We start from the raw sequence: 19467 nt of genomic DNA, 5'->3' as shown, positions 1-19467 counted from the left end.
AGCGCTGCAAGCGTAAACGATGCTGATTGTTCTGTCATCTAAAAATAATTGTAGTAATTTATAATATTTTACCTTTTACTTCAAGTTTTTTTTGGTAAATTTTCTTACATTTATAGTCTAAATACTCTAAAAGTTTGTTCGCCAACTCTAGCGCTTGCTGTTGACGCGGTGGCAGCGGACGCATTCCTCAATCGAGCGCACCGGCTGGCTCACTAGGGTGCACGCTCGCAAATCTTCAGTATTCGTAATGGCGGCTTATGCCTCAGCTGACGAGAAAATAGTCAAGTTTATATGCTAGGAGCGCGACCTTAGCCAGTACCGAAGTTTAGCGCGTAACAAATGACAAGATATCGCAGGACGTGATGTCAATGCAACAGATGTCAGAATGTGTGACGTCTGCTGCTCACTGTTAGAACTTTTCGAAAAATGTAAGGAGCATGCATTTTCACTCTCTTTTTCGATGGTAGTGTTGGTGGTGCGGGGGGGGGGGGGGGGGGGTTGCGCGCGGTTAAGCCTATTGACTCCCCCAAAAAATGCTAGTTTGCCATCGAGCTTCGGGTGCCTCGACGTGCGGTGAACGCGTGCGAACGCAGCTCTTTGTTGGGACGCGTTCCGATGACCGGCGCGTCTGCACCGGGCATCGGGAGGCGAAACTTGTGTGTACGGTTGGTTGCCAGCGCGGTAGGAGAGCTTGACGGTGGCCTCTGCTCGACTCCACGCAGATGATGCCGAAAACTCGTGCGGTCAACGTTCTCCGCTGTCCAAGAGCGACATCCTGGTGCTGTGCAGCTACGTGCAATCGTGGAACCAGAGGTGAGCTGTCGTTCGATCGTGCGTCTGTACTTCACCTGTGCAGCGAGTGTACCAGACCCCCAGCAGCAGACGTGTTGTGATCGCTTCTCCACGTAAAAAGAAGGAAAACATGCTCTGCGGTGGAGTCGTCTGCTGACCGAGCTTGACTGGTGCCTTTGGGAAACGTAAACGACTACTGCCTAGGTACCGTGCTGACGACGGTAACGCACCGCAGGGCTGTCACGTCGGTGCCATCTGCGCTGGTCAAATGAGAGGGCCATCTGTCGCTTGCGAGTTGTTGGTCACTCGTGCACCAAACTCATTTTTTATTTTGTCTGCCGTGCTTGCAAAGAAAGAAAGCCCCGTTTTACATCTCGTCTGTGTCTTACAGCAATACGTCCAACCCTGCATTTACACGACAAACGGTTGCCTGCTGATGTTCAATGCACAGTGGCTGTGCACGTTGACTGTGTTTCCCGGAAGAGTCTTACTTTATTTCGCCTGTACTGTAGTGTTGATGTTCCCGCCTCTCCTTTCGTATGCTTATTGAAGACCTGCGCCAACCTGACCTGATTGTCAGCTGGCTCTGCAACTGTCGCAAGAAAGGTCAAACGGCGCGCTTGTCGGTGATCGCATTGTAGTGCAGTTACTAAGAGCTTGAACCATTTGCCGCCGACACCGAACCTCTGCCTTCTGAAGCCATTGGCTAGGGTCTGCATATAAATGCGAGCACAGTTCCATTCATACCATCTTATTGTCTTAAGGCGCCTTGCGCTTTTGTCACATTGTAATCATGCAGGCTTAGCATTTATTTTGGCAAAACAAGAGTTGCTGAAGTAAAAGTGAATGATTTATGAAAGAGACGGTTCGGTTATTTGAGATATCAAGTAAGGTTTGTCAAAAACTTGAACTTGGCTTTTCATGTTTTATACTTGGCACACAGTGCCACACGTTTTCTTGAGCACGGCATTATTGAATTCTGTGTTGTTGTTGTTGTTGATGATGATGGTGACGCCTGCGGCCACATCCCTTTAATCGATAGATTGACATGCAATGCTGGATCAGGCCATAAAATAAAATGTCAAAAATAAAAACCTAGATAATCTTCTAATGTGCCTCAGCCGGCACATCTGCTGCTGCCTTCACACTTCACACAGAGCGCAGCTGCCGCAGCACTCGATCGCTCAGCCAGTGTTCCAGCTGCCTCTACGTAGTTTCCAGCTGTAGCTCATGTCGCCGGCATTAAGAATATTAACCTTGATGGAAGACAGTTGAGCAGGTATGTCCCATTATTAGCATACCCTATGACCCTTTCGCTTGGACTCAATGTAGTGAAAGTTGCGTACATGGTTCAGGGCAATCTCCATTCTTTAAGTGCATTGCATGCAGCATTTTAACAAGCTGGTGTTAATGATGCATTATACTGGAAACTCAAAACAGCACTGTGATACATGGCCAAGCAATTGATCTGCACTTTCCCAGGAAATTTGCTTACAACTTCTACTTGGCACTTGCATCGTAAAATATATCCATGGTCATCGTCATCACTTACAACTTTCCAGTTCTTGGTAATGCCAACAAGTATCATTGTACAGTCATCTGGCTGTGGGTCATCCATATGCACTGAAAGTCTTGTATTTACAAAAGAAGGTATAAAATTTGGTCAGGAATCTCTAGTTGGCACATGTCTGTGAAAGCTGTAGAAGGGAGACAATCATGGTTATGAGATTTTTTATCCAGATCGGGCCCGGTCACGATCAAAAGTGGCCTTGTGACATCACTATGTGCCAATGTCTTCACCACAGCACCAAGTTGGCGTGCTGGTAGGCAACATGAAAATGTCAAGTTTTTACGCCTCTTAGCTTTTTTCGTGTATGAAAGGTGTGTGTTCTTGTTTGCATGTGGCTCTTCCGTGTGCAGGCAAGAACGTGCAGCTTCGTCAGGATTTCTCATGCGGATATTATACTTGGTTTTATGCATAGCGGGCAACGATGTGGAAGCTAAGTGAGTAGTGTGGTGATAAGAGGTCTCACCCCGTGTGCTTCACAGTGCAGTAGTACTTGATCTGCGATGCTTTCTAGAGAATAACTGCCGTGTTTTCCAGACCGCAATCCCACGACTATACAAGTTTAAAAGTTGAAATTTTGAGTTGTGCAAATTATTTATGGGTGCAGATAATACACAGTGTTATTTTTAAGTTCCAAAGCATGCTGAAAAGAACAAGTTTATACTGCGCCTGCAAGTTTTTCTTGCCTTAAAATACAATCAGCTGCGCAGTGATTGTTGCTACCCACAAGCAGTATTTGTGGCCCATATTGGCAGCATGTGATACGCAAGCGAATGCTGCTCGCGATATGTAAAATGGCTGCTTTCAAGCGCTTCGACTTACGAGTACATGCGTGTAACCTCATTGCAAAACGTGCCACCCTGTCAATGAAAAAAAAAAAAGCACAACTTCATAGGTGCACAATACACAAGGACAGCTTCGATGGCACCGAAAAAACTGTAGGGCGTTCATGGCATTGCGCAAGCTCAATGTGAACGAGCATGCTCAAGAACTAAAGTCGAATTGAGCAGCGGGTACGGACTGTTCTAACAAAACCTTATTTTAGGCCCAACTTGACCCCTGCAGACTGTATGCTGAGTGCAAACTAGAGTTTGGAAAATGTGGCACTACCCATATTACAACTACAACTTGTGGACGCAAGGTCACGTCACATCACCTATTATTTGTGTACCTTTGCGCTTCCAGTATGCAACAGTCCGTGTTTTGTTCGCAAGCACTTTGCCCTGGCCACTAGTCGCAGAAACGTGTCATTCAGCTCGTTTGGTGGTCTAATAAGTTAAGATCCACAACAGTATCCATGTTCCAATTTTGTGACACAAAAGTATGACATCAATTTTATTGCAATTACATGAAGCCTAACTATACCTATTTTTCAAATGTGGTGCACTATTTTTTTATTGCAAATGTGAGCAGTAAGGAAATTCTTTTGCACCTTTGTAGCATTACCTGATATGTATGAAGCAGGGTATATAGTTATAAAGCGGACTGTTTGTTCACACAAACTTAAAGGCTTGTAGTTCTGGCATCATTTATTAATGAATTGTATTAAAGGAGGACGATGTTTCATTGCTGGCAATTGCCCTATCTATCAAATACGCAAAGGTGGAGCGTAATAAAGTTAATCTACATCATGACAGACTGTTTTAGTACAAATACTATATACAGCTTCATCGTTTTTCTATGGACATAGGTGGTGTTCCATCACACAGCCCAATACTGTAGGTCCTTGCCCACTACTATAGGTGAACTAGTTTCAGGAGCTAATGGCACAGTTGGTATGGTCGTGTACCATGCTTTGATTGCTTGTTAAGGATCACAAGGTGGTCGAAGTCAACCTAGCGCCCTGTACTTAACAACCTTCATACTGGCTGTCTTGCTTTGTGACGTTGAAACTTATCAATAAATCAGTTGTTCAGCTCACCTCGAATTCCATGAAGAGGTTGAGATATTCGTGGGTTAGCTGGCGCTAGCGATTATTGTTGTAATGTCAGCGTACTTGTAGACAGAGTAGTAGAGACAAGCACGAGTGCTGAATTGGTACTGAAAGTTTGTTGCTGCAAAGCAGGCATGCACAGGTAGAATGGCAGGAAGGGGGTGCACGTCAAAGGGATAAGATGTTAAATGTGCAGTGTAAACCATGAAATAACTAAGACAGAACCAAGTGATAGACAACCCTTGACCTTGTGGCAGTCAGCTGCTGAAAAATCTTCTTTCCTTTTTTGAAAAAAAATCACAGAAGGGCAACTGATTCACAATTCCTTCATCTTGTCAATCACTGGTTTGTGGATCTCTAGAACTGGTTGATGTCAGTCAAGTGTTAGTCTTGTGGTCGTGCACAATGAACACATTGTATGTGAAACCTGCACTACTTCTTTTTTCGGGTGCTGGCAGTCTAGTGAACTCACCCAGTGCAACACCTGCGCTGTGGTAATTGAATGGCGCTGTACTTGGTGGCGCTGGTGAAACAAGTAGTGAACCGCACCACCTCCTGCATTAGTTAAAACGTGCTGGTGTACTGAATGAACTGTGTGTCTGTGGTTGGCTTACTGTAAAGAGATCCCATCTGTTGGTTCCAATGCGCTTCTCATCCTTGTTATGTGAAGAAGGTGAGAGCTAGAACTTAGGACCTTTCCTCTTTTAATTTTGTTTCATTTATTGATTATCTCGTGCCGAGTGTAGGGGATCTGAAAAGCAGCGAGATTTTCATGCATGGCACGCAGGCAATGCACTTGCTGCTACAAGGATCCACAGAGCTTCGACAAGTTTAATGCAGTCATCCAGGGTCTGCTGCAAACGGTGCTGCTGCTGCTGCGGCAACTTCGGCAGCGACTAAGTGGTGCCGACGGGTCTGATGTTCCGGACGAGTCTGCCCTGCTTGACAGCCAAGATAGCAATCATGCAGCAGCTTGTAAGTTGCAATTGTGACGTGTTGGGATGTAGTTGATGCTGGCTGGTTAACAGGTATGGTTCAAAAGGACACTGAAGGCAAGCACTGAGTCAATCTAAATTATTGGATTAGCCTTCTATAAATCTCTGGAGTTCCAATTTTAAAAACGGAACATTGAATTTCAGTTTCTCTTCCAATAATCAGCCTTCTGTCAGTACTAACCTACTGTGAATAATCAACCTAATTAACAAAAAATATAGCTTTGAAAAGCTGCTTTATCAGTATAAACTGATTACATGTTTTTCTTTAGTTTCTCCTTAGCGTAAGCTGCGTTGTGTTTTTTGTAAGTTCACATGTGCAGTATTTTAACATACAGCTATGTTTGCCTTATGTTACTTCTTTTTCTTCTTCTTTTTTTTATGTACGGTGGTGTCAGCTCACAGAGAGATGTTCCAAGTGTATTCTGTTACTTGTACTCGGAGGGGTCTTCATAGCAGTCAAAGTAGACTGGCTTTAATACTGGTTGGAATTCGAACCCACCCTTAGTAGCCGAGAAAATCGCAACTTAAGTGGCTGTACAGTTTTTTTTTTGTCATTCCAAGTGCTTGCCACAAAAAGCGGGGTGCTTATGTAGGCATCCCAAGCTGTGTTGGTGATCTTTGAGGTCGAGCTTCGCCAGGCGCAGGGCTGCAACACAAAACTCATTGGAGGACTGAAGTCGCCCTCCAGTGTAGTCATGTGATGTCACAAGTGCTCTGACAACTCTGTGCCTTTTTCAGGCTGGTGTCGCAGGCTGTGATCTGAAAAATGGCTTCCCTCTTTTTGCAGTTGTCATGACAACAAACCAAGCATGTTGCACCAGGCTCGTATTTCGATCCACCAGATGACATTTGCCTGTGCTGCCCTCTGCATGCCCTTTCGTTCTGCCTCTCTCTTCGCCAGTTTTGTTTTATTCGTGCCTGTCCCCACGAGCCCATGCATGTTTTGTGCACCGTGACGTTGGGCAACATGTGTAGGCCAGTGCCCTCATACCTGTATAGTGCAGTTTGTAATCTGAAATGATGCCATGCTTTTCCTGGCCTCCCTTCTTCAGCAATAGCTGTTATAGGGGTAACTCTCCTAGCCATTGTGATGTCTGTCAGTAGAATCCCAGAGTACTTTGCCAGAACTTCAAAAAAGAACAAGAAACGAAAAAGAAAAAAAATTGCAGTGCCCCACAGAGATTTGATCTCTTGACCTACACATTGCCATATGAGGATTCTACTTTTCAGCCAATGTGTCGATATTGCAGCTTAGAATACTGGCCTCTTTAGGGCTCGTTAAAATGATCGGGTGGAGCATGCTCTGCAGTTCATCTGTAAATCATCGCTGGTGCGGAAGAATATAAGCAGAGGTTCTGGCACGTAAAACTCCACAATTTAATTAAGAATATAAGTGGAGCCAGTAGCAAGAAATCAAATGCGGGATAGGAAAGAGGAGGAGAATGAGAAAAGTCACTTTCCATCACCGGGGGGCACAACCTACTTCAACACGGACGACTCAGATTGGAGGGATCACTGGGTGAAGTTTTCTTTTTTTTCTTGAAAGATGGTTGCTCATGCACATCTGCGAATGTTTCTTAGCAAGCAATTCACGCTCTCTAGTTGGCATACGAGTCCGTAGCAAAGTGTAGTGTTAACAGGGAAAACACGACCAGAGAAAGAAAAGATTAACATAAGTGCTAACTTTACGAGCTTGTTAGCAATTGTATCAGTTTTACTGAATTTTTTTTCATGCTACAGTATTTGCTTCAATGTAGGTCGATACTTTTCTTTAAAGCAAAATAAAAAAAAAGTACAAAATTTGGGGTACAACGTTTCAGGCACAACATTTGGGGTTGGGCTTAGATTCTAGGATGCTGTGGTTTCTGGGGTTTTATGTGCCAAAACCACAATTTGATTATGGGGTATGCCATTGTGGGAGACTCCGGATTAATTTTGACCACCAGGGGATCTTTAACGTGCCCCGAATGCATGGGACACGGGTGCTTTTTCGTGTTGCCCCCATTGAGATGCGCCTGCCGCAGCCGGAATGTGATCCCGCAACCTCATGCTTAGCAGCGCAACACCATAGTCGCTAAGCCACCGCGGTGGGTCACAGAACTTTAGACACTTATTGAAGCATACCCTTGCGACGTCCTGTACAATCTCTGATGCCATGATTACAGCTGATCGGTTGCTGTGCGTCATTTTGTTTGGACATATAATCTTCTTGGCGAGGGCAGTCCAATTTGGAAAGAAACCGTTGACGGAGAGGACAGTGATGCTGATGAAAACAACGATCAGTGAACATTGCACATTTGTGTGGTGAGCATTTGAAGACCGTAAACAAGTGCATGCTCTTTTTGCCATCGAAGTACTTTCTTTTATTTGGCTTACGTCCGAGAAAACATTAAAGAAAATTTTTTCTGGCCTTCCGAATTTGAGGGCACAGCCTAGAATTGAGTAAATATGCTATGTTCCTTCCTCGTATTGCGTATCTAGTTTTTAGCAATAGCTGACTGCCTGCATAATGGTAAGCCTGCGTTGCAGTAAGCCTTAGCTGAAAGTTAGCGCTTGGGTCCGTTCCTTCTTTCTCTCATCTTGTTTTTCCCGCTAGCACTAGACCCCCCTGTGCAAATGCCTACCTCCAACCTATACCGCGTGAAACAGTACAAAGCTTACTGCGCGTGATGTTGTGCAGCTGTCGCGCCACTGCCTTGAAATGTGGGCGAAACCGCAACCTTTCTTGTTTCCTTTCTCTCCCCCAGGTGACTTCTTCCTCTGTTACCTGCAAGTGCATCCTACCTGCTACCAGCAATCTCCTTTCCTTGCTTTTCACTCCCTTTCCCCTCCTCGGCAAGGTAACCCATGCTTGTGCTCCCCCGCGCTGCCGGGAAAAACCCTCTGCTTCCTCCTGTTATTCTCTTCTGCAAGCTGGACTTGTAGGAGTACTGACATGACATTTCCGACTGTCCTCATTTCTTTTTACTGCCATGTGCTGGAGTCGCACTCACTGTTCCACTGAGCGTGCATGCGTGGCTTGTGTGTGGAGAGTTTGAGGTTCTCCAGAGGAATGTCAGGTAGAGTTCCTACAATTTCGAGAATGCATGTCAGTACTCCTTTTAACTCGACTGGCGTGGTTGGGATATTGGTGCAAAAAACACAAGGTTGAATGGGATGAACATAATCCATTGGGTACCACGTGCTTGTTCGTTTCTTTCCACTTTGTCCACGTCTTTCTTCTGTTTCTGAAGGCCTCATTCCAGCCATCATGTCACCATCACTGAAAAAAGAAAGTATGTTACGGGTGATGGAGCAATGTTTGAACAGGCGACAACGGTGCTGATGGTGTCTGTAGCACTTTTCGGTACAGTGTTGACTAACTGGCTCTATGTTTGTCTAAAGCTTGACAATTATAACCTAAATTTCCACAGCCACTGCACTAGCTGCGATAGATACTAGCTCCTGCTTTAGAATATCACTAAATGTGGGTGTGAATGAGCTAGTGGTTAGACTGGGAGAGCCACTTGTACCATTGTCCGTAATCAACACAACTTTTGATAAGAATGATGCTCGAGTGCGGAATGTACCATGTACATTGTAAGCCGTGTGTTAAGTCTAGTCCACAGTGTCAGCTTCTTCTGAATGTGGGTGAGCGAGCGAGGGGAGGCCTAATGCATAGTACTCTGACACATTGAAAATTTGATATGCGAACTCATGCTCAGAAACTAGGTTTTTTAAAACACAGTCTGAAAATTTGTTGTGCGATTTGAACTCCCTCGGGAGGGCTTGGAGGGGAGGATGCCTTAGAGGGGGCATGATGTATTGGCAAATGCTTGCCGATTGCTTGCCTCTTGGTTTGGACCTTTTCGTGCAACTTTCTGTGACACACTGGGACAGTAGAAATAAGTTACACGAAATCCATTAGGTTGTACAGGCCTGTGATCAACTTTCTATGTTTTCTTTTGCAATGACTAGTGGAAGGCTGGTCCTTGGACGACCAAGAGAAACTTCTGCATTTCGCCTCAAAAGTGTTCCTTCTCAACTTTCCACTCTACGTGGCCTTCAAGCACAGCCTGCACTCAAAGCTTGAGGTATGTGGCCCATAGAAATCAGTCCATTAAGTGGACTCAGATGTGACAATAAATACTTAAACTTGGCCCCATCATCTTTTTTCCCCACCTTTGCAGGAGGTGTCGCAGGCAGAGATTGCAGCGTTAAGCACCGTGTGCGATGTCAACGTGAGTTTGTGTCATCTGTCCAGTCATTGGTGTTACCAATGTGGTAATGATAGGATCACAGCAGCATGTTACACTGCATTTGTCTCGGTTGTTTATTCATCTATTTTTTGGATATGCGACCACGAACAACTTGGTGCTTATAGTGTGGTGCACTATACTGCAAATTGAATGGTGTACGTAGCAGCAAAAAAAAGAAAGCATAATAAATACATGATAAACATACAAAACAGCATGATAGACACAATGCGTGAAGCAAAACAAAGCGAAAGACAGTGACAGTGTTTATATGGCACATGTCCGGTGCACATAAACTTTACAGATACACGTCTACACATTCAAGGACATGCACATACATATAGACTGAAGAATAGTATATGAAACAATGAAAGAAAAAAAAAAAAAGAGAGGATGGACGTGGCTTAACACAGAGCTCGGCCATGTACCTCAACACAGGGATGAGCCACACTGTTCATAACAAGATGAGCAGTGGTCGAAACGACACCAGTAGGTCGTAGGTCGAGCCACAGAGCTGCCTCAGCATTTTTGCACTTCAAGCTCCCTTGTTCCAATTGCAGCTGGATTCAGCAAAAATTGTTTTCACCTGAAATAAACTTTTCCAAAGACATAGCAAAGTTCTGCAACACAGGATGGAACTGTTTGTAGATGACAACAGCGTTTGGAGCTCATAGTTCCCCACAGAGTTAAATTTTCCGGCGGCTTCATCATTCGGCCAAGAATTTACATAAAGCGATGTAGTGGTCTTGCGGGGTATGCACTCGCTGCACAGATTGATTCAAAGGAGGGTGCATTGGCTGCAATGAAAATTTTCCTTGCCGGATTGTGTGCTCCAAAAACTTTGAAAACATTGTGGGAGCTACAACAGCACAGTGGTTGGGGGTATCTGCTGTTGGCATGACAAGAATACTTGATATCTTCAAATCTGGCTGTGCAGTGTGTGAAGTGCTATTCAATTACGTTCGAAGAATCCTGTTCACGCTCGTGTCTGCTCACACTCTCCGTCACTCTCTAAGCGTTTTACATCATACCTGCGGAATGAGTATGGGGCCAGTATGAGTCAGTGTGCTTGTGAGTAAGTATGCCGACCCATGGAATACCGTATTTACTCGGTTATAATGCGCCCTCGATTGTAATGTGCACCCGTTTTTAGTGACCACAAAAAAAGGGGGAAGAAAACCCTCTATTGTAACGGGCGCCCGTTTGCCGGGACCTAAAAAGGAATAGTCCTTTACAGTAGCATGCGCCTCATTCTTTCATACGGAAATAGAAGTTTATCTCATTTAGAAAAACAAAGATTTACTCCCAATACGCTAAAGTTGCGATAAATAGAAAAAGCCGCAGTTTCGTCCAAAAGGTGAAGCATCAATTGCGATAGCAAATTAGTAGATGGCTATATTAAAAGTAAGGATAGTAGTTCTATCGGCCGTGTAAACTTTTAGACATTCACTTACTAACTAAATTAACAAGCATGGTGCCGCATGCGTTCAAGCAAACATGAACACGTCTCACTCGATGTCCATGTAAACTCTTTTATCAAAACGCTGGAGGGAAGCAGTGCTGTAGCAGGAGCGAGTGAATTGACCTTTGTGCGGCCTCTCGCTTCAACGAGAACACAGCGTCGTAAATATTTTATACAATCGTGACACAATCTGACGCATTCATTTGACGTAAAAGAAGCTTCTTGATTTGTGAATTGGTCGCAAAGTTACATACACAGATATTGTTGGCCAATGAGGTTGCCATCCTAATGTTCACATAAAATGAGATACGTAGACTCTGTCTCCATCGCAGATCGATTTCAATGTAGGGGTGCCGCGCAGCTGCGCCATACGCAGCAGCGCCATACGCAGCAGCTACCGGAGTAGAACGTCTCTTCTGTTTGCGTCAGTCCCATACGCAAGTTTCGAGAACTCCAAACGCCCGTGATGTGACCTGATTTCCATCAGTCTTCGCACACATGATGATCACTTTCCTTTTAATTGCGGCATCATGTGTGTTCGTAGTTGCCACTTCCATGCTGACAGAGCAAACGCGGAAAATAGGAAGACGGACAGTGCACTAACCTAAGCACACATACTGGAGCACATGGGGGAAGCTGTGGCAGCTAGGCTCGAAGTGTGTACGAGGCGGCCATGTTGAAATGCCGATGGCGATATGGTAATGCAGATTTAGGGTCGTCGTACTCGATTCTAATGCGTACGCAATTTTCGGACCTGTTTTATCGGGAAAAAAGTGGGCGTTAGATTTGAGTAAGTACGGTGCGTATTAACCGGCTCCTTTTCTAGTCCCAATGTAGTTGTGCCATTGCAATTTGTTCTGGCTCGTGAATGGCCTGTGCACTTGCAGGACCTGGACATTCCGGTGCACCTGCTACGCAATGTGGCGCACTTCTGTGGCCAAGGTGGTCTCTCTCTGCTACACGCCTGCTTCCAGGAGGTGGCGCCTCAGCGGCTGCCCATCGGTCTGGCCCACGCTCTTGTATCACTTGTCTCAAACGTGAGTGGTGCTTTCCTTGCTGCCATATATTTGCTTGACCTGATAGAAGGAAAGGCAGGTAAGTTAACCAGGTTGCGCCTGGTTTGCAGCCCTACACTGGGTGAGGGGGAAGTGTGAGGGAAAGAGATAAGTGATGTGTACGCAGACACAATAGCATTTAGCGTGCATTCAAAGGCGGTAGCTTTGTCCAGTCATCTTTAAAAGCAGCAGGGCGAATGTGATGATATTCTTTCTGGACAGATGAAAGCATACTGAGCAAGAAATGACTTCATTGATGAAATCAAGTGTTTTGAAGCAACGAATGTTCCAAGGCTGACCTCCTGGTTGAAATTGAGAGAAATAACAGCTGTTTGGCAGGTCATGTAATGCAGGTAGATCAGTGGTTCATTGGAGTAATGAATTGGATGCCAAAGGAAGGGGGAATGCTGTTGACAACGCCAGATAATTAGGCTATGTGATGAGATTGCGAAACCGGCAGGTTTGGGCAGCATAGCATTACACAGGTACGACAAAAAAGAAATAATGCCTTTCTTTTGTCCCTGTGTAAAGTTATGCTTGGTGAACCTGTTGATGTGTACTCTAGCCAAACAAAATAACATGAGATTGGGGAATTCGCAGGGGTAAGATGGATACAACACATGCAAGACATGCAAAACAGGGTTTGTAATTGGAGGTTACTATTAAAGGCCTTCCTCTGCAGTGGACTTTAAGATAGGCTGTTTATGATAATGATACCAAGATTGATGATCAGAGAATGGTTTATTGAACCAATGCATGGCTTTGTTTAGGCAGACCATTGTAAAGAGTTTAGTGCAATCTATTGGCAGGTTCATAACTTGAATGTTCTGCGGCTTGCCACCTTTGATATTCAAAATGGATAGAGGACTTCACACATCACCTTGTTTCCTTACTGGTGTTCCTTTGAAAACAATAAGGCAGTGATTTTAGCTGATGAAGAATATCTGAAGGCACTCTACGGTGTTTCCAAAGTGGACGTGCTCCAGAGCAAAGCACAGGAAAGGGTGCACGCATTCACGGTGTGCTTAACAATGGCTGTAACAAGTGTGATCCTCAGGGTATCCCCTTACGAACTGAGAAATTTGTCGTTATCTGTGATGCATCCTCCTGATTTCGTTCTAATGTGCTGTTAGGTGTTAGCCTTAGTGGTGCTCACGGTGTTCTCTTTGCCTTTTCTGTATCCTTCTCCCGGACAGTTGAAGCTGTGGATGAACCTGCCATGCATCGTACAGCACTTAGTTCCCCTGCGGTCTTCAGTCATTCGGTGGGTTGCCCGACACTTTTACGTCTTCTCGGAGTTAGGCCTGCTGTAACGTTTGTGGACAAACGATGGTGTGTTTCTGGCGTAAACGTAACTAATGAACCCAGTGAGCTTAGAAATGGCTTGGCCCATTTAAAGAATTGTCTGGCAGTTTTAAACAAACTCCACTGAAGGAGACTCGAACAGCGGGTTTGGGCGTTTGAGACGCAAGCTCGGGTTGTCGCCACGAGCTATCACTGTTCGCTCTTTGCTTCTTCTGATTGCTTATGCATCAGTGTTATTATATCCCTGTTCTACAAAACATAGAATTATCTAATGCAAATGATTGCTTTGAATAGACCTAAACTGACTAAAGTAGTGCAGTGTGGAAGTGTTATTTGATGCACAAAATGCATAGATCGGCATTGTGTATATTTGTAATGTTCGTGCAGAAAAGGCTTGTGATGTCATAGGTGTTCTGTCATCTTTCTGTGGTTCGCGTCTTATGTCAGGTTTTCCAACCACCTTTGCGTATGCTTTCAGCACATTATGCTTTCATTCTGGGCTTGAACTGGCTCATTTTAAATGGCCCCAACTGGTGCTAATAAGTATAGCGTGTAATCTCTGCACTGTCTGCTACCTGAGCTGTGCGTGGCTTGGATATTAAGGCGCAAAAATATTCATGCGCACTCAAGAACAATTTGCAAGAGGTTTGCCCTGACTAATCGTGATGGTAAACTGTATGACAGCAAGGACTTCAGCCATTGAAAGTTGGTACAAACAGTCTTACAATCTCATAAACAAATGGCAGTATGAGTCTTGTACCAAGTGTCCGCATCTCACACTTTTCACAAACGCTTTCAGTCTATGTTCTGTTAAGACAAAAAGCTGTAAAGTCCCACGATTAACGAGCTCTGTCAACGCCACTCCTGCACACAGGTACTTGTGCAGCCGATGCGAAGGAGAGCTTCGCGGCGCCACTAGCCGGAGCCTGTTTGAGCTGATGCTCGGGGCGGTCAAGGATCCACTGGACGTGCACCTGGCTCTGGACCGGGAAGGCCTGGAGCTGGCCTTCCGGTGCTTCGTCTCACCGACACTCACCATGCGTCTCTCGGGCATCGCCCAGATCAATGTGAGTGGGTGCCGCACTGTTAAACAGTCGTGGCATTTTTATGCTCTTTCTTGTCCATGTCTCTACCAGGGGTGTGGGAGCAGTAATTTTTGAGACCGAATCAGTATACCAATTGAATAGGGCCAGAATAGAATGTCAAATACTTTTTTTTAATAGTTTCAGAAACAATGAACAACAGTTTTCACCTGCATCCGTAAAACAGCGTTCACGTCATAGTATTAATAACATTTGCAAATATCTGTCATTACATTGTATGCTATAAAGCATTTTGCATGAAAACCTCAAATTGAAGGTTAGTAACAAATCAGCAGTTTGTTTGCATGCACAAGACTTCCTAGGAGGGTGAAAGATCAGGGTTTAGCTGGTAAAGTCTAGCTCTGTGTGCGATGCAGCCTGCTCCTCTGCCTAACTTCTCATGTTTTTTGCCTACTGTGGCCACCAGGATGAAATTTACTTCACTTTTGCTGCAATTTTATGCTTGATTGCACTCAATTGATGATTTCAAATATTCCAGAACAATCCGAAGTATATTTGCGGTTACAAATAGTGACTGTTTGATTCTAAAGCTGAATCAATTAGAACAATATTAATTTGTTTCTCGAATATTCGCTTACCCCTAGTCAAGATATGTACAGCACAGTACAGTTCACTATTAAAGGGGGAACCAGCTGTTAACAATGCTAGTGTAGCTGATGCACCACTTCTTCTTTATCGTGAGAAAAAAATAGAGTCATAGGATCCATTAGGCTGACATCTATGCATTTAAACTAGTCTGGCTGCTTCATGCCATGATGCAAAGTCAATCAGTAGCCATTATAAAGTCCAGCATTGATATAGCAAACATGTATATAACAAATATCAGATATGAATGATGTAAATAAAAAAACGTTTCTCGCTGATATCAGTGTGATATCAGTGAATAACCGATATAACAAAAGTATTTTTGTGTCATATGAGAGTTCACTATAACGAAGTTCCACTGTACTTAAACTGGATGTTACCTTTAAATGTTTACCATACTGTACTAGAACTCTCTCCGTGTGTCCTAGGCTGGTTTGCCTAACTTGTATAACTAAAGATGATGTGCTCATCTGAATAAAGAAGCAATTGAGTCAGAAGTAAGGATTATACCCCGATCACATGGGCACTTTTGATCATGGTTGATCTCAATTGGGCTCAAACGCTATCCAAATTGCCCTGTGTGACATTGGTATAATTATGGCCGAGGTCTTTAACTTGCCTCCTCTGTGGGTTGTTTACGAATGAGAGAAAGGAAATAAACTGGATTTTTTCAGTTTTGCAGTTAGTCATGGCTGCATGATGTTTCAGATGGTGCATTTAATCGTGGTTGCTTGATTTTCTGTTGTTCTTTTTGGGTCACGCAGAGCCACATCAGCATGCTGAACGAGCTGTGTCACAGCGAGACGGTGGTGGGAGCCCAGGCCATGGCGAAAGCCCTGGCCGCGTGGCTGGTCGAGTATCGAGTCGTCGAGCACATCTTTGGACCCAACCTTCACGTGGAGGTATGTACAGGCGTGCAGCTTGGCGTTTGTTTCCCGTTTAGTGACCCATGGAGAATCGGTGCATGACAGCGGCAGTAATCCTTTGATTCTCGAGGGAGTGTTGTGTTGCATATTGTACAGCCGAAAAAATCTGTTACAACAACGTAAAAAAAAGAAGAGCAAACTACCCATTGCCCGCCCAAAGGCTGCACTGCGTACAACCTTTTCTGCACATAACTTGCGATGCGCCTGTCACATAAGCTGGCCTCTGCGTATGCTGAAAGTGTGCAGTTTTGCACAAAGACGCCTTGGGTGGTAATTGCACTTGTGCCGTCGTGTAATAAAAGGTTGAGATAATGGAATGATAGTGTTCCAGTGCTGTTGGCTTCTGCGTATCATCAGTGGTCTGAGCGGTGCACCACAGATGTTATCACCGACCATTCGCACAGACATAGCGTGTGGAAATGCTGCACGAACGATTGAGCAAATTATGTTAGAATGTCAGAGTATTCATGCAGCAATAAATGTAGGAGCAGTAGGCTTGACCAAGGTGTTAGATTTTGCGGACATAAGGGAAACAAATGACATGGGCTGTGGGAACTGGTAAAAAATGTGGAATTGCTGTGGGCTCTGAGGAAGGGATAATGCACAATGAAGCAAGCTTTCTACGGTGAATAATGTAGCTTAGTGTATGAACATATTTAGACATCTAAATGTGCCAACGTTTTGATGAGCGACCATTGTAAAACATTGCCGCTGCCCCATTTCAAAGTGGATCCTCATATCGTTATCGTGATCATCACCGGAATTGGCTGGCTGTGAGCTGTGGATGATGGGAAAGGAGTAAAATTGAGCAATGAGGGATTCTCACATAATACCAGCCCATCCTCCTGTCAAATTGGGAATGCCAACAAAGAGTAGCTGCAGAATGTTGTTAGGAGTAAGCTTTGTGCGTTGACATGGTCCGAGTGTGCAGCTGCTGTGGCAGGCGAGTTTGTGTAGTTCTGAGGCCATGCTCAAACAGGCACCAGTGACAACTCAAAAATGGAAGGGTGTTGGACCTGTGAAAAATTTACGTCCCAACCAGCGTTACATCATCCGTCAACTTGCAGGTAAGCCTGCTGCGGTAGCTCAGTGGCTGTGGCTATGACGGTGGGCTGCTAAGCTCCAGGTTGCAGGTTTGATCCCGGCCAAGCTTTGACGGGGGCAGAATGCAGATATGCTCGTGTACCGCGCATTGGGTTCATGTTAAAGAACTGCAGGTGATCAAAATTATTCCAGAGCCCCCCCGACTCCCACTACAGCGTGCCTCATAACGAGGTTGTGGTTTTGACTTGTAAGACCTCCCCCGGGGTTCAAATTAAAATTAAGCTTGTAACTTGCAGGTGATCAAGCAGAGCCACCTGGTGCTTGGCCTCTTGGCGTCCGAGGGCCAGCTGACCACCACGCACCTGGACGCTGTGTGGGCTGCGGGGCAGCTGAAGCACTGCGGCCGGCAGGTCTTGGAGCTTTTGCCGCCCCTGATGCGCAGCCTGCGGGACGGGCCCGCGCTTCACCTGTACGCACGCCTGTGTTCCTTGCCCCCTCGGGAGCACAGTGAGCAGGTGAGCGACCTTTGAACCCGCTGCACTTCTTATCGCGTGGGTGGAAGCGGGGGGTTCTGACTAATAGAAAAATAGATCAAAAATTTTTTTTTTTTTTTTTTCAGTTTTGCCATATCCAGGCTTATCATATCCTCTTTCATCTTTCTGTGAAGTTTGGCAGCTCAACAGTGTGTGGTTTTCGAAGAATCGTTGGAAAAGTAGTACAAGTATCGACATGATTTTTCATGGGAAATTAATGAAAAAATTTCTATTTTCCATTGCATGTCTTATCAAAAGTACAGTTCTCTCTAGAGCTGCCATTTTAGTACTGTTTGAAAGAGCAACGCTATCAGCCTCTTTCCCTGCCAAAACAAACGCTCGCGGCTGATTCATTAACAAGAAATACATGAAAAGCAAAAGGTATGCTCAAGTGATGCTATTGGTCATTAGTAGTTTTGTGTCAAATCCATTGTTCCTCATTTGCTGCTACCATTTTACCCCTGTGCCTCTCCCTGACTGACTCCAATTTCTCCATGCTGATGTCGTGCAGTAATCTGGCACTTCCCCTAGCTTCACTATCTCACTTACATCTGCCGCTTCATCTTGACACCGCATCTTGGTTCTGTTGCCATGTTATGATGACAGTGGTGATGACAGTGATGCTGTCGCCCAACCTGTGAACACGGTTAGGGCTTCACATCATTCTTAATATGCAGGCATACCTGCCAGCTCTTCGATAAGTTTACAAATTTGGGCTCGTTTTACAATTTCATGAATGTCATGTCAAGCTTTAAATAAATTAAGTTCTGTTTGAAAGAAAGTTTTGCTCGTTTGTCCACATACCTTTCCTTGGAAGTCTTCTGATGCTGTGGGGATGCAAGAGGGGTACTTACATTGGGCAAGTTTATGCATACCTGTTCGCAAAGAGGTGAAATATTTTGCTGTGCAATGTTGCTGCTTCTGTTCTATTGTCATAGGTAGATCACTTCCTAATAAAAGGCGTGTGTATCCATGAAAAGTCATGTTCTCAAAGCAAGCTTTAAAAAGAAATGTGTGCTTTCTCCACTCCCCCTCCCCCTCATTCCCAGCGTATGCAAAATTTTACAAATTTTTAAAGGTTCACAAGTTGGCAGGTATGCATGCAGGAGGTTTTCAGGCCCCTTTTTTTTTTTTTTTTTTTTTTTTTTTTTTTTTTTTTGACAGAAGGTACGCACTAGGTTTGGATTAACATAGTAAACAGTGTGCTGCGTTCATCGAACTACGTCCACCGCTAGCAGTAGTCACAGCGCAATGTTTCTCTGCAGACTCTACTGCTGGCCTCCGCGCTGACCAAGCACATGTGGGCCAGCAGTGGCAAGGCAGCACGTGGCCGTGCATCCCCCTTTGGCCAGCTGACGAGCTCCAGGTCACATGCCGGGAGGTCACCAGTCAAAGGTAACTTGTGCGCGGCAATGTGTACGCAGGTGATGCCTAGATGAGCCAAGGTTAAAAGAATACTGCTTTGTGCGATCTGCCGCACCGACTGCGGTCGCCTAGTGGCTGTAGCCTTCAGCTGCTAGCATGAGATTGTTGGTTCGATTCCCGCCCACTGCAGCCGCATTCCAGGGGGTCGGGAGGGGGGCGAGGATACAAGAACGCTTGTGTACTTAAAGAACCGCAGGCGATCGCACGTTCGCACCGCAGGCGAACCGCACGTTAAGGGGGGACACGGCTCTTTGCGGCGAAAAAATTGCGAAAAAATCGATTTTTTGAAAACGAAATTTTCGATATCTACAGCTAATATTCCTTTAATTCACCAAGTTTCGAATCTCGGGGAAGAGTATTTCGTCCGCAATATCAATTTATAACATCACTGTGAGCTGAATTCCGCGCAAAAACAGCCCTTTTTAGCGCGGCGCGTAGCTCTTTTTCTACGCGCGCGATCGCAGCCATCTTGGTCTCGTTGGAAAGAGGAGCCTTCCTTCTTTAATT

At 45.0% G+C, this 19467-nt stretch overlaps 1 protein-coding gene across 2 annotated transcripts in view; it reads left to right on the top strand.

The window, feature by feature from the left end:
- Window positions 1-100: 100 nt before the first annotated feature.
- Window positions 101-19467, top strand: part of puf (ubiquitinyl hydrolase 1 puf) — a 99389-nt gene continuing 80022 nt past the window's right edge. For both annotated transcript variants that reach the window (XM_055072257.2, XM_050180836.3), the window contains exons 1-11: window positions 101-428; window positions 723-813; window positions 5080-5267; window positions 9245-9360; window positions 9457-9507; window positions 11872-12021; window positions 13236-13303; window positions 14219-14411; window positions 15797-15934; window positions 17299-17517; window positions 18801-18930. In XM_055072257.2, coding sequence (XP_054928232.1) covers window positions 386-428; window positions 723-813; window positions 5080-5267; window positions 9245-9360; window positions 9457-9507; window positions 11872-12021; window positions 13236-13303; window positions 14219-14411; window positions 15797-15934; window positions 17299-17517; window positions 18801-18930 — 1387 coding nt within the window. In that variant the 5' untranslated portion in view covers window positions 101-385. The remainder of the gene's footprint in view (window positions 429-722; window positions 814-5079; window positions 5268-9244; window positions 9361-9456; window positions 9508-11871; window positions 12022-13235; window positions 13304-14218; window positions 14412-15796; window positions 15935-17298; window positions 17518-18800; window positions 18931-19467) is intronic.

Source organism: Dermacentor andersoni, chromosome 7, assembly GCF_023375885.2.
Source record: "Dermacentor andersoni chromosome 7, qqDerAnde1_hic_scaffold, whole genome shotgun sequence".
NCBI lineage: Eukaryota > Metazoa > Arthropoda > Arachnida > Ixodida > Ixodidae > Dermacentor > Dermacentor andersoni.
The sequence above is the reverse complement of the archived record's forward strand: the minus strand, read 5'-3'. Positions and strand labels throughout refer to the sequence as shown.